This window comes from Dasypus novemcinctus, chromosome 6, assembly GCF_030445035.2.
Source record: "Dasypus novemcinctus isolate mDasNov1 chromosome 6, mDasNov1.1.hap2, whole genome shotgun sequence".
Classification (NCBI taxonomy): Eukaryota; Metazoa; Chordata; class Mammalia; order Cingulata; family Dasypodidae; genus Dasypus; species Dasypus novemcinctus.
The window spans coordinates 22,555,851-22,570,188 of record NC_080678.1 but is presented as its reverse complement, the minus strand read 5'-3'; the positions used below and the strand labels follow the sequence as shown (position 1 = coordinate 22,570,188).

The following is a 14,338-nucleotide window of genomic DNA, read 5'->3' as shown; positions in this document are numbered from 1 at the left end:
AGAGTTTAAAATAGAGATCTTAGCTTGAGAAATAAACTTGGAAATTATAGGCATATAAATGGTATTTAAGAACTCAAGACTCAATGAGATTAACAGCATTGTGGATAGATGAAAGATACACACCAAGAACTGATTAAGAAATATGGAGGAAAGGGAGGAAACAGCAGAAGAAACAAAAGGAACAATCAGTGGAGAAGGTGGGAAATCCGAGAGGATGGTATCTTGAAAACCGCATGAAGAAAATGTAGTAAAGAAGATGTAGTTAACTTTGTCATATTCTACTGAAAAAAATCACAAAAAATGAGAACTAACAACTGGCGATTATTGGGTTTAGCAATATAGAGACCGTTGATAACTTTAAGAAGAGAAGATTAAACCCACAGGTAGGGAGTAAAGGATGTTTGACATGGTTTTAAAAGATAATGGGACATTAACAACTTCTTTCATTAGTGTGGTATATTTGTTAACAATTGATAAACACATATTGAAACATTGCTATTAACCATGGAATATAGTTTACATTATAATTTACACTCTGTCCCTCTTAGTTTTACAGGTTTTGACAAAATGTGTAACGTCCTGTATCCATCAGTGGAATGTCATGCAAGACAAATCCAGTGTTCCAAAAATGCCCCCATGCTATACCTATTCTTCCCTCTCCCTCCCCTCAGAACCTCTTGTGGCCACTACCTGTATATCAGTGATACAATGTGGGAAAATGTGGAAGGGTGAGAGGGTGGGACATATGGGAATATCCTATATTTTTGATGTAACATTTATTTAATATAAAGCTTCATCAAAAATAGAAAAAGCAAACATTAAAAAAAGAAAAGCTAATGGGAGAGTGGCATTGAAGAAAATGACAGTAGGGAACTCCACAACTCTGAACCTCCACAAAAGCAATGGAGTATCTGTTTTAAAAAAACTGCCAGAATCTAATTTTGGGACTCTACAATCTAATGAAAACCTTCAATAACCAGGGAACATTTAATGAATAAAGAAGTTGCTGAATTTAAGTCAGAAAGAAATATGACATAATAATTTACCTTCTTACCAACCCTACTTCCCAGCTTGGTGGCTGCTGTGAAGATGGCAACTTGTATTCATGTAAAGTTTGCTGGTACCAAGGGGAGGAAAGTTTACCTCATCCTCAAAGAATTGTGGTTTTGCATTTTGACCTGTCTGGTGGCTCCCTGAAGGCTGGCTGAAGAATTTGTCTTTGTTTTGATTGCCTTGGAACTCTGGACCTTCTCTTTTCCTTTGTCTCGGTTTACCCTTTCTTGCTCAATTTTTATTTCACTTTTAGCTGTTTTCCTAAATATGGTGCCTATACTGATTTGGAGATTTGGCTGGTTGCTTTGAAAAGTTGATGTGACCCAAACTGTTCCAGAATCTTTTAGAACTTGCCAAGAACCCTTTGTGTTCACAAGCTCTTGAAATAGGCAAAACCCCTTCTATTATCTTAAATTCCATATGTATGTCAGGACATTGGGTTTTTACTTATTGGGCCTGTGGTTTGGGGGCATATAGATTTATTAGTACATCTTCTATAAGTCTTTTACATTTGATTTGATTTATTTTGACTTTTAGTTCCCCTTTGGTATTAATATGCCATTTTTTTATTTGCAGGTGCCTATTTTATATTTTAACATTTCTTTATTTTTTAGGATGTGAATTTGTCACTTCTAGATGTCTTTTCTATAGAAAATGTATAGCTAAATCATGCTTTTAAAGCAACTGTGGAAATCTCTGCTTTCAATGGGTAATTCAGTCTGTTAATATTTAGTGTGATTACTTAATATACTTTATTTTATAGTTTTATATTTTATTTTATTTCTTGTTTCTTAGTTTCTCCTTTCAATATATTTGCTAATTTATTCAAGCCTCTTTTTATTTAGATACTCCCCAATACAGTTTATGGTTACCTTCCTATTCCAACTTATCTTAACCAAACCAATTTTCTTTATTATGATTTCAAATAGTTATTATTTTGGAGATTGTCTAATTAGTTCTTAATTTCTTTATCCAGAATTCTCTTCCCATGTATTTAAGTTATTGTTACCAGTTTTCTTTGATAAGCTCCATTTATAGCATGTTTTCAGAGACAATCACCTGGGGAGAAATTTCACTTGTATCTTTTCCACATTAAAAGATATTTTTTTCCTCCTTTAATCTTTGAAGACAGTTTTACCTATAACCAATCTTCTGTAGCAATTATCTTTCTTCGGTTCCTATATAAATGCTTCATAATTCTTCAAATACTTAGGCACTTGTTGGAAATGAATGTTACTATATTTAGTTTTATAAGCATATGGCAAAAAAAATTAACCATCTATTCAACTGACTGTACTTATTTACTTTACATAAGAACAACTGATATTTCTTATTTTAAAATTCCATTAATATTCCTCAGTATAACTTCCTTGCATTGGGGAATCTTAAATTTGAACTAAAAATTTCACAAAATCTTATAAGAAATAACCTTTTAAGTGTAATACAAAATCTAACTGTGTATAGTTTTATTTTTTTCATAATACATATTAATGATAACTTGTTTTATTTGTCTATTTTGTTATTTTTTGCATATTTCAAAAGCATTGACAATACAAAGATATTGCATCTTGCAAGATAGCTATTTTGTTATTTAGGATTATTTCATTTTTAAGTTTAGCTTAAAAACTTCCATACAAAAATGAAGATTAGATTGTAAATACTCAGAAATAATTCTGTTTCGCACATTTCTGTGTCTATGAGTGACTTCCAGTGTAATCTAAGCAGATTACTTAACCTTTTAAAATATGGATATTACTTTCTTAGGCTAATATTTATATACATTCTTGTTATTAAAAAGGAATTATTGCTGAATGAATTAGTTATTGTCAGTTTTGCTCTTAGCTTTTATTTTGTGGCTATATCTACTTACGGAGTCATGGAGTTATTTCATCTAAATTCTTAAACATAAACTTGTCCCAGTCTTCCTAAAACTATCAGATTGTGAGATCTTTGTTAAAATATACATGACTTTACTGTGAATAAACTCAGAGATTACAAACATTTGGTTTAGGGGATTCTCTTCTCTTTGAACTCTGCCCCACAACTTCCAAATACTTCATACTTTTTTAACTTTTATCTCTTTTTTCTCAATTTAGCAAGACCACCATGCTCTGCTCGGGCAAATGTAGGGTCATCTCCTTTGTTTTCCTTCTCTCAGGGATTATAGTCCTCCTCTGCCTCTTGACCAAAGTCTGAAAATGTTTTTTTCATAGATTTTTGTCCAGTTTTCTTGTTGTTCAAGGAAGGAAGGAAATCTCATACCATTTAGGTCAGTAATGGCTAGAAGCTCAAATATTATTGCAAGTTTTTTGAAAGATTTCTTTCAGTGATTATTAAAAGAGACAAAACATTCCTACACCTTGAGGACTTAGCTTCAGCTTTCTAGGAAAATCACTTATGTAAACCATTTCATTTATACATGTTGCAAAGTATAATAATATTTATTGAGCACCTACTATATGCCTGATATTGTGGTAAGTGTTTTGTTTCTATTTAGTTACTCCTTCCACTAACACTCGAGGTAGATGCTATTATTACCATTTTGCATAAGAGGAAACTGAAACCCAAAGAAATTAGTTTTCCAAAGTGGACATAACTAGTAAGTGAAAACTTGGATTTCAGAATCAGATATTCTGTACTCAGATGCTGCATTCTTGACCAATACATGATATAGTTCTCTGCTAGGTGTTAAAATATGATCTGTATGGTCTTAACAGATATGGGAACAACTTTAGTTTATTGGCCTGTTTCATTTTTTAAAATTCATTTCTTGTTAAGATATTTTAAAATGAGGTGACATTTTTTTTTCTGTATGGTATATTACAAAATATTTGCATATATACATGATGCTTCCCTAGACAAAAGTATATAGGAAAAAAACAATCCCCAAGTTTGCTTAATAGAGTTGAAATTTATTTTGTTGACTTAAAAGCAATTGTCAATTGTATTAATTAAATAAAAATAGGATCATTCTTAGATTTAAAAAAAATCATTTTGCTTGTTTTTGTTAGGCACATTTAGTATATCATGTCATTTCACAAGAAAGTCTTAGCATGCCTTCCTGAAGTTATTTCTATGATAGTTCTTTTAACCATTTAATGTCATAGCCTACACAAATGTCATCATTTGTAATTGAAAATATTAGTGTTATAGATGAAGTTTAATTCCAGCATATATTTGATTTATAATATGGTGGTCTATGTCTTCCTTGATTTTTAAAAAACATTGTATATACAAATGACATGAAAGGCCCCTATGCCTGTTGGAGAACATAGACTCTGTAAGCTTCAAACTTTCTTTTATTTTGCTTTTTCAGATTGCATTCTCACAACACAATACTATCATGGATCTTGTGCAGTTTTTTGTCACCTTCTTCAGGTAATTTTCTTTTACTGATTTGAATTTGTTGAGCCTATATTTTGATATATATCCTGATAATATATTAGATAATTTATCAATTTTTTAACCTTAAACTATCATACTGCATACCTTGAATAGTTTAATGTCCTTAAATATATCCACAGAGCATAGGAAACACATTTGTACAAGATTATTTTACTATTTTATTATATAATAACTAGTGGTTTCAGTGGAAGGAGGATAATTCATGTTCCCTTGTCACCAGTAATTAAAACCTAACTTAATTAAAGAAACCAACAATATGTGAACCATATGGATTAGGTTCATGTCCTAGAATTAAATCAACTCAATAGTTATAAGTGATTATCACATATGCTTAGCAAGGTGCTGAAATCTGTAACAGAGGAGAAAATATATGTATTTTCTGACATCAAGGATCTGTAATCTGGAGTGACTAAATGTGGCTTTGAATAGAGCATTATCCCTCAGTACATTAGTAATGTGAAACATTAATTGTAGTTTCATAAAAATGGGTTCCAAAATTAAACAATTTTGTAAAATAGGGTTTTTTCAGTTTGTTTTGAACTAACATGACTTCTCAGAGTTTTTAACATGCTAATTTGCAATGTGTCTTTCCAAAAGAGATAGAGTTTGTAAAATTTCTCAAAAACTGAAAACTCATTCCAGGAACACCCATTTTTATTTCCATGGTATGTAAATAAAGAAACAGGGAGTTAGGGAAGAAACTGAGTTTTATTGGTAGCAAATTTGTTGTAGAATCCTAGATGCTTCAGATGAGAAGAGCTATTATTTTGTTAACATGATTATGATGTACACAGCATATTCTGGTCCATTGGGTGCCTTGTGTAAATTATTATAATCAAATGTGTCTCCTCCTCTTGGCAAACATAGTCCCTTATCAGGACACATAGCTTTAAGGACAAAGTGCATGTAAATTTTAACCTCTGTCACCTCCTTGGCTGGGCTGCCATGTATAGTAAAGAACTCCTAAACCTATCCCTGTCATAGATGATGGCATTTTCCTAAAGACCAAAGTAACTGCTATCTTGTTTAATCATCCAAATCATACTTGAATTCCTAATATAAACTTTCTCCATAGTTTTAATCTAGCTCAAGAATTGGCAAACTTTTCTGTAAAAGGTCAAATAGGAAATAATTAAGGAATTGTGGGCTGTTTTGTTTGGCTTCTGTTGCAGAAACTTAATTGCCATTGTAGTGCAAAAGCAGTAACAGATAATATGGAATTGAATGGGAGTTTCTGTGTTTCAACAAAACTTTGTTGTAAAAACAGCTGATAGACTGAATTTGGCCCGTGGGCCATAGTTTGCCCAATCCTTAATCTAGTTTAAGCCTAAATACCTTTAATGACAGTGAGGTCACCATCTTCTGAGATAGCCTTTTCTATCTCCAAATAACTTTTTTATAATTGCATTTGAAATCTGTTTCCCTGTAATCTCATCTAATTCATCCGTATGAGTTCATGTATAAAAAATCCTAATCTTTCTTCTGCATATATAGTCCTTCAGATTTTTTAACTGTTTTCTCCAGTTTACTCATTCCTTGTTCATTTATCCACTCCTCTTGTCAAAATCTTTGCCATTTTGATCACTTTCCTTTGAAAACACAATCAAGTTTGTCTGTGTCCCCTAAAAGGTATAATTCCCAGAATGTGAAGGCCTTTAAGAGAACAATTTATCACTAACATGTTTGTAAAGTTTATTCATACTTTAAAATTCTCTCTTAAAAGTAAAATTTGATAAAAATATTTGACATACATTTAACATTTTATGACTTTGTACTGAATATAAATGGATTTTTAAGGTCATTAATTAGGTTTCAGTATGTTTTTGGAAAGTATTAGAAGTTGTAATTGAGTAAGCTTTTTTAATACATTAAAAATAAAGCTATTTTTCATGCGGAATAGTGTGGATGAAAATGCACTAAAAAGTTCAGCTATCAGTAATAATTCACGAAACTGAATAAATATGCAAATTACCTAAATATGTTTAGTTTTTTCTTTTAATCTTTTGAATGTGTGTACATATTTAAATTCAATAGCTCTTTTATTAAGTAAAAGAAAGTTAATGTTAATTTATTAGGCTTTCATCACTGGCAAAATGAAATAAAATATTCTAATTATTGTGTGGGATAAAATATATTTGATGGTTTTATTTGTCATTTAAATTTCTTTCCAGTAGTGAAATGTAAATTAGAATGCTTTAAAATTGTCACACTTTTAACATTGTTAAGAACTAGAATAGGCAGAATATTTTGAAATTTGTTTTTTTTAATAAGGCCACTGCTAAATTTTAAGAGAGTTTTAAAAGATCAGTATTTATTGGCACACTTCAATCAAGCCACTATTATTTTTGTTGCTAACCTAGTGGTGACAGAGGTGAATGTGTCAGCTTAACCACGGAGACTATTTATAGACATAGCCTGACTTGGACCTGACCTTTCTCTGCCATTTTAAGAACGTCATGTGATAAGAGGCAGAAATCTGCCTTTAGAGTACACCTTCTACTGCTCTCTGAGTTTTAAGCCTACTTGGACTCCCTTACAGATTTTAGACTCAAGATTGAAATATTAACTTTTGCCTGAGTTTCCAGCCTACCGGCCTGCCAACATATTTCAGATTTGCCACTCCCCTATCATGCAAGCTAATTCCTTAAAGTAAATTTCTTAATATACATATACATATAATCTATTGGTTCTATTCCTCGAATCACCTAGTTTCTCTAAATCTGAGTCCTTTTATATATATAACATTTTTCAAAATGCTAGAGTCTATGGTATAATGTGGTGAATGATTAGAAAATTGAAAGAGATTTTCTGGTATGTAAATGGAAAAACATCCATGTGAATCTGAAAAGTCTGAATTATTTTTAAAGAAATTCAGTTTTGTATCTTTCAGGTGGATGCAATAACTAGTGTTCTCCCTCAGAAATGTTTTGATGATGGCGTTGGAATTATTTGCTACATATATATAAAACTAATTAAAGTAAATGCCTTTAAATTATTGCTTTAAATAACTTTTTTCTAAAATCTTTTTTTTAATTCCCTTGTACTCAAATTTATCAGCTTTGTTTGGGAAAAATGGATCATCTGGCTGCGTAATTTTGCCTATTTGGTACTTCAGTGACTCTTCTATGGTGGATGCTTTCTGCTAGGCATTAAGCTGCGATAAAATCTTGGTACTTTGTGCCCCTCCAATGTGTCCAACATTCACATGCCTTTAACCCAGAACTCCTTGTCTCCAATCTTCCAATCCATTTCTTTACAGGCCCCTGGTCAGATGGCCAGTCTTTGGCAATTGCCCAAAAATCTATATATATTCTTACCTTGGACCATTTCTTCTTCCACTCAAATTATTTGACTAGATGTACCACTTTGCAGATTCACCCATAGAGAAGATTTCCCATTGCTACTGACTTCTGGGCCATCCCTGAATGTGACTGTAATACAGCTCTCATCCATTTTCAGCTTGCATTCTACACAGAGCCTACCTACCCATAAGCCTAGCTTGGACATTTTCCTTCTCTTTCAGCTGGTTTTATGGGCCCATGTGGCTATAAGTGCAAGCTGGGTAAGGGTAGTAGTGCACGTGAGATGGGTGACATAGGGGATAATTCTATATATTTGACAAGGTCCTTCCTTCTATGAAATCAGCCACCTGTTCAGTTACTAGATTCTGGATTTGAAAGGATCTCAAGAATGAGAACCCAATGAGAGGTCATGGCTTTTTATTGGTGCAACAAACCTCAGCCTCCTGATACTCCATTCCTTAAAAAGAATTATAAAATAAATAAAATATATTCAGTAGCACTTTGTTGACTGATCACACACCTATTTTGCCCTGAGCAATAGAATACTTTATTAATCATCCACACTACTCTGGGTGAAACTTCCTTATCTGCTCTTCCTATGTGTTGATCATTACAACAATTTACAGTAATTGTGGCCCCTGGATTTTGGCACTTAAGCACTGGCACTTGGCCTCTCTTACTTTTAGGACATATCATCTTCATAGTAATTAACAAACCCAGCTCTACGGCTGTCTCTCCTGTTGTCAGCTGTTGTCTGCAAGAGAACACCGACACTGAACTTTTTAGTACTGCTTAGTGATTCTCGTCAATATATTCCTAATGGCCTTGGTGAATATTATGTTCTCTGGAACTACCCACAGAACATAAACTTCTGGTGGTTTTTCTGGCTTTATATAATACTATATCCATTCCAGTATATTCCCTTCTCTCAGCCTCTTTATTCTTTTCTCTGCCATCTGGCAGGGCAACTCAGGCATTTTGTATTTCATATTGCATTGGCTGTTGCTTTTTCCAGGCTTATAAAAGTCACTCCAGCCACAAGTGTGCCCCATTCCCTGGAGTCCTCAGTAAGGTATTAAATTTCCTGTGGTTCTGAAAATATGCACCCAGATCAATGAATTCTTGCTTATCCGGCCTTATATTCCATTCACCTCTATCAGTCAAAATCCAATTCCTGTCTAGTTCCTCTGGCTCATCCCCATATACGCTAGCTAATTACTGCAACTCAGTATATAATCTCTTTTCTCCCTTATCAGGTCCAGATAGTTTATTCTGTGATTTCATCTTAGTTATCACTCTGGCAGCCAGGAGAGGAGGTTGGTGGCAGACTCAGAAGAAAGCACCTGTTGCCTCAGCAGAGAGAGATATCTGCTTCCTCCTCTAACAAAGTAGAGTGTTAGTTCTTACTAGGAAAGAGAGGGTTCATCTTTGTATTTCCAGAGGGCTAGGAGGTGGGAGAGCTGTAGAGCCAACATGCTAGAGGCATACATGCTGATATCCCTACCCCATAATTCAGAGTTCAAGGTTTTCCAACCATGGCCTTTACCTTTGCATAATAAAGCTGTGTTGGCTGAGCATTTTTATCATCTCTGGAGCTCTGTAACTCTAAAACTTAGGCTATCAGCCTGCTGCTCATCCATGTTGGCTTTTCCACTGCCAGACAGAAGGCCTTCTTTTAAAGCTATGAAAGAGACTGGCTCTCATAATTTAGCCATTAAGTGTGTATTAAATAGACTTTATTATTCCATTATCCCTCTGCAGCTGTCCATACAACATTGTAGTAACCAGTCAACTCCACTTTCTTTGTTCAGTGTATTCCCATGTCTTTTAAAGTCCTGAATCGTGTAGCTGAAACAGTATTTTCCTTCACTTGAACATTTTTGCAGATCAACATTGGTGAAATCTTTAGGAACTGAACCACTGCTATCTGCCAGAAAGTATATCTGCCCTACCTAACAACCTGGATGTTGTCCTATTAGCCTGCCAAAGAGTGAGCCAGTTCCATATCTGTTACCTCCCTTTTACTCTGACCACTTTCTGTATCTATTGTGCAAATCCAAACCCTCAGAGATACAAACACCAACATTGCATAAGACTTGCAATAAATGTGTTAAGGTGAAGACCTCTGAGAGAAGGAGCTGGGGAAATTATGGGAGTATCATCAGACTATAATCCTGATCTGACTTTTGTGAAGGAATACAAGAGCCAAAGACTGCAAGCAGTTCTATCAAAGTTTGAAAAAGCCAATGGGGAATTCTTGAGCCAGCTTTGCCCATCAGAAAAGTCATGCATTTCCCAACAATGGAGCAACTTTTTATCCCTGCCATACTCAGTCACTGGCTGAGAGCAGTCCTTGGGAAGTGTTGCCTTGGCATGAATACAGTGATGAATTTCAAACTGCAGTAACAGGGACCATTGTTCCATTATCTCCCCATAGACAGAGATCTGAGAAGCATATTTTTTTGGTTGTCATAATATGGTTATTTGTTCTTTGAAAGTTTTGTAGAACTGACCTATTAATGCACTTGAAATTGATCAGGTTTTTTCTTGTGATTTTCTTTTTTTGTGGGGGAGGTTGATTTTTAAATTTCTGATTAAATTTTATTAATATTTATCAGTCTACTAAAATTTTCTATTTTTTCCTTATATAGTTGGTAATTATTTTATTTTAGAAAATTGTCTACTTCTTCTTATTCAAAAATTTGGCAAAATTTTTCCAATATTAATATTTTTAAAATTTCTCATATATTAGTCTCATTTTATTTTTTCTTGCTAGGTCATGTAATAGCTTTGACAGTTTTGGGAGTCCTTTCAAAAAGCTGGTTTCTTGGCTCCTTACTATTGTTTCACTGTTTCATAATTCATTGTTTTCTGTTTTTATTTCTTCTACTTTTTGGAGTTACTCTATTATTTGTTTATTGTAACTTTGATTTGAAAGTGTGATCGACCTCATTAATTTTTAGTTGTATAGTTTTAATATATACATTTAGGGCTACTTACTTTCTTTTATATTTCTTTTATAGTCTGCTTCAGCTTCATACCATGAATTTTGACATATAGTATTTTTATTGGATTTCAAGTCAAAATATCTTCTCATTTCTATTATGATTTCCTCATGAATTATTTAGAAGAGCTTTTTGAATTTCCAAAAGGGTGGGATTTTTTAGTGATGTCTTTGATAATGATATCCAATTTTATTTCTCTACAGTCAGTGAAAGATCTGTATATTTTAGTATTTGTTGAAATATTTTCGGTTATCAGATATCCTTTATTAATGATTCACATGCTTGATAAGAATAGGTTTTCTTTTATTATTGGTTTTATAAATATGTGTTACATAAAACGTTATTTTTTTCTGTGTGTTCCTTTTTAATTTTTGTGTTTCAAAATTATATCTTCTTGTAAATTTATCTTTTAATCACAAATGATTTCTTTTTTCCTAACGATACTTCTTCTCTAAAAGTATATTTTGTTTATTAAATATACTATCTTTCTTTATGCTATTATATGCCTGTGTATTAGTTAGCCAAAGGAGTGCTAATACAAAATACCAGAAATCGGTTGGTTTTTATAAATGGTATTTATTTGGAATAGGAGCATATAGATACCGGGCCATAAACCATAAGTTACTTCCCTTACCAAAGGCTATTTCCACGTATTGGAGCAAGATGGCTGCTGACATCTGCAAAGGTTCAGGCTTCCTGGGTTCCTCCTTTCACAGTTCTTGCTTCTCTCTGGGTTCAGGGTTCCTGTCTTCCTGGGGATTGCTTCTCTTTCCTCTGTGAGATTACATGTCGAGGCTCCAGTTTAAGGCTTCAGCATCAAACTACAAAATCAAAACTCCAACATCAAAAACTTTTAACTCTGTCCTTTACCATGCCTTTTACCTGTTAGTCCCCAGCCACCAAATGGTGGGGACTCAATGTCCTACTGGCACAAGAAGTTTACATAATTACTTAATCAAGTAAACCTGTGAATCCAGTATAATCTAATATGCCCAGAGGAAAAGATCAGTTTACAAACATAATCCAATATTTCTTTTTGGAATTCATCAATAATATCAAACTGCTACAGCCTGGAATATATTTTTTTCATTTCTTTTCATTGTTTTTCTTATTGTATTTTGGATGTGTTTCTTGTAAATGACATGCATCTTTATACTGTTTGATTTTGTTTTACATTTCAGAATCTCTGACTTTTAAGTGGCAAGCTTAAATTATTTATGTATTTGAATTTTATATTTGATATGTCTGAATTTGAATTTTATATTAGAATTTGATATATTAAATCCACAAGTGATGCCATCTGGTTCTGGACTTTTCTTTGTTGGAAGGGTTTTTGATTACTGACAAATCTGTTTATTTGTTATAGGTTTGTTGAGATTTTATATTTTTCTTGAGTCAATTTATGTCATTCTTTCTTGGAATTTCCCATATCATATATATTGTTTAATTTTGGCATGTAATTTTCATAGAATCCTCTTATATTCCATTTTATTTCTGTCAGGTCAATAGTAATGCCCTCATTTTCATTGCTGATTTCATATATTGGATCTCTTCTCTTTTTTTCTTAGTCTAGGTAAAGACTTTTTAATGTTATTAATGTTTTCCAAGAACCAAACCTTTGGTTTCTCTGTATTATTTTTCTATTCTCTATTCATTTATCTCTGCTCTAATCTTTATTATTTCCTTCTTTCTGATAACTTAAGATTTAGTTTTCTTTTTATTTTTTCTCAAAATATTCAATTAGTTTATTGATTTGAGATCTTATTTTTTATATAAGCATTTATAACTGTAAATTTCCCTCTGAGCACTGTCTTTGCTGCATCCTATAAGTTTTTGTGTGTTTTCATTTTCCTTCATATATAAGAATTTCCAGATTTCCCTTCTCATTTCTTCTTTGGCTCATTGATTATTTAAGAGTGTGTTGTTTAATTTACACATATTTGTGAATTTATCAGTTCTCCTTTTGTTATTGATTTCTCCACCATCATGGTCAGAGAAGATGCTTTGTATGATCTCACTCTTAAAATTTATTGAAACTTGTTGAAACTTGTTTTATGACCTAATATATGGTATGTCATGGAAGATGATCCATAAGTACCTGTGGAAAATGTGTATTCTGCTGCTGTTGACTGTAGTGTTCTATATATGTTGGTTAGATCTAGTTAATTTATAGTGTTGTTCAATATGTCTACATATTCTATCCATTATTGAAAATGGTATGATGAAGTTTCCAACTCTTATTGTAGAACTGTATATTTCTCCTTCAAATTTTGTCAATGTTTGCTTCATATATTTTGGGGTTCTGTTGATAGGTGCAAGTATGTTTATAATTGTTTATATCTTCTTGATAAATTGATCCTTATATCAATATATAAACTTCCTTTATTTCTTGGTAATAGTTTTGACTTAAAGTCCACTTTGTCTGATATTACTATAGCCACCCTAGCTCTCTTTAGATTACTATTGTATGGAATATTTGTTTCCGCCCTTGCACTTTAAAGCTGTTTGTGTCCTTGGATCCAAGGTGAGTCTCTTGTAAACAGCATATTGTTGGATCACACTTCTACATCCATTCTGCAATCTCTGCCTTTTGATTGGAGAGTATAAACCATTTACATTAAAGTTAATTACTTAAAAACAGGACTTGCTTCAACTGTAATGCCATTTTTTTTTTTGTAGGTCTTGTACCTTTTCCTCTCCTCATTTCCTCTATTGCAAACATCTTTTGTTCTTTGATCTTTTGTAGTAAAAGATTTTTTAAAATTAGAAATGTTATGGGATAACAGGAGCAGTCATCATAAAATACAGGATTCCAATATATCCCTGTTCTTATTAACACCTTATGTTGGTGTTGTACATTTATTACAATTGATGATAGCATGTTTTCATAATTGTACTATTCACTGTTGTCTGTGGTGTAACTTTGGGTTCACTCTTTGTGTAGTGCAGTTTCATGGACTTAAAAAAAAATTATTCTATTTACATATATGTAACCCAGGGGTTCTTAACCTGGTGTCTGTGAACTTGAGTTGAAATTTTAAAAAAAAACAAACATTATACTTGTGGGGACATGTTGGTGCAGTGTGATATATTTATAAAATAATAACTCAGTAAAGTATGGACTTAGTCAGGGGTCCATAGTTTTTACCTGACTGGCAAAGGGATCTGTGGAACAAAAAAATTTAAGAACCCCTGATATAACCTAGCATTTTGCCTTTATCCACATTCAAATATATATTTCAGTGCTGTTAGTTAAGATTCACAATGCTGAGGTATCATCACCACCACACATTACCAAAGCATTGCCATCATTCCAAATTGTATCTCTATCCCCTATCCCCACCCTGTTGCCTGGTGAAAGATTTTAATTCCTTCTCATTTCTTTTTCTATATATTTTACATATATTTTCTTGTGTTAATGATGTTGAACATCTTTTCATGTGCTTATTGGCCATTTGTTTATTGTCTTTGGAGAAATAGCTATTCAAGTCTTTGTACCATTTTTTAATTGATTTGTCTTTTTGTTGTTGATTTTATAGCAGTTATTTATATAATCTGGATATTAACCCCCCA

General features: G+C 32.7%; 1 protein-coding gene across 7 annotated transcripts in view; it reads left to right on the top strand.

The window, feature by feature from the left end:
- The window catches only part of ATRNL1 (attractin like 1), an 899,374-nt gene that overhangs the window by 434,951 nt on the left and 450,085 nt on the right, over window positions 1-14,338 (top strand). For 5 of the 7 annotated variants that reach the window (XM_058298321.1, XM_058298320.2, XM_058298322.2 and 2 more), the window contains one exon: window positions 4,370-4,431. The exons of the other annotated variants lie outside the window; for them this stretch is intronic. In XM_058298321.1, coding sequence (XP_058154304.1) covers window positions 4,370-4,431 — 62 coding nt within the window. The remainder of the gene's footprint in view (window positions 1-4,369; window positions 4,432-14,338) is intronic. 7 annotated transcript variants of the gene reach the window in all.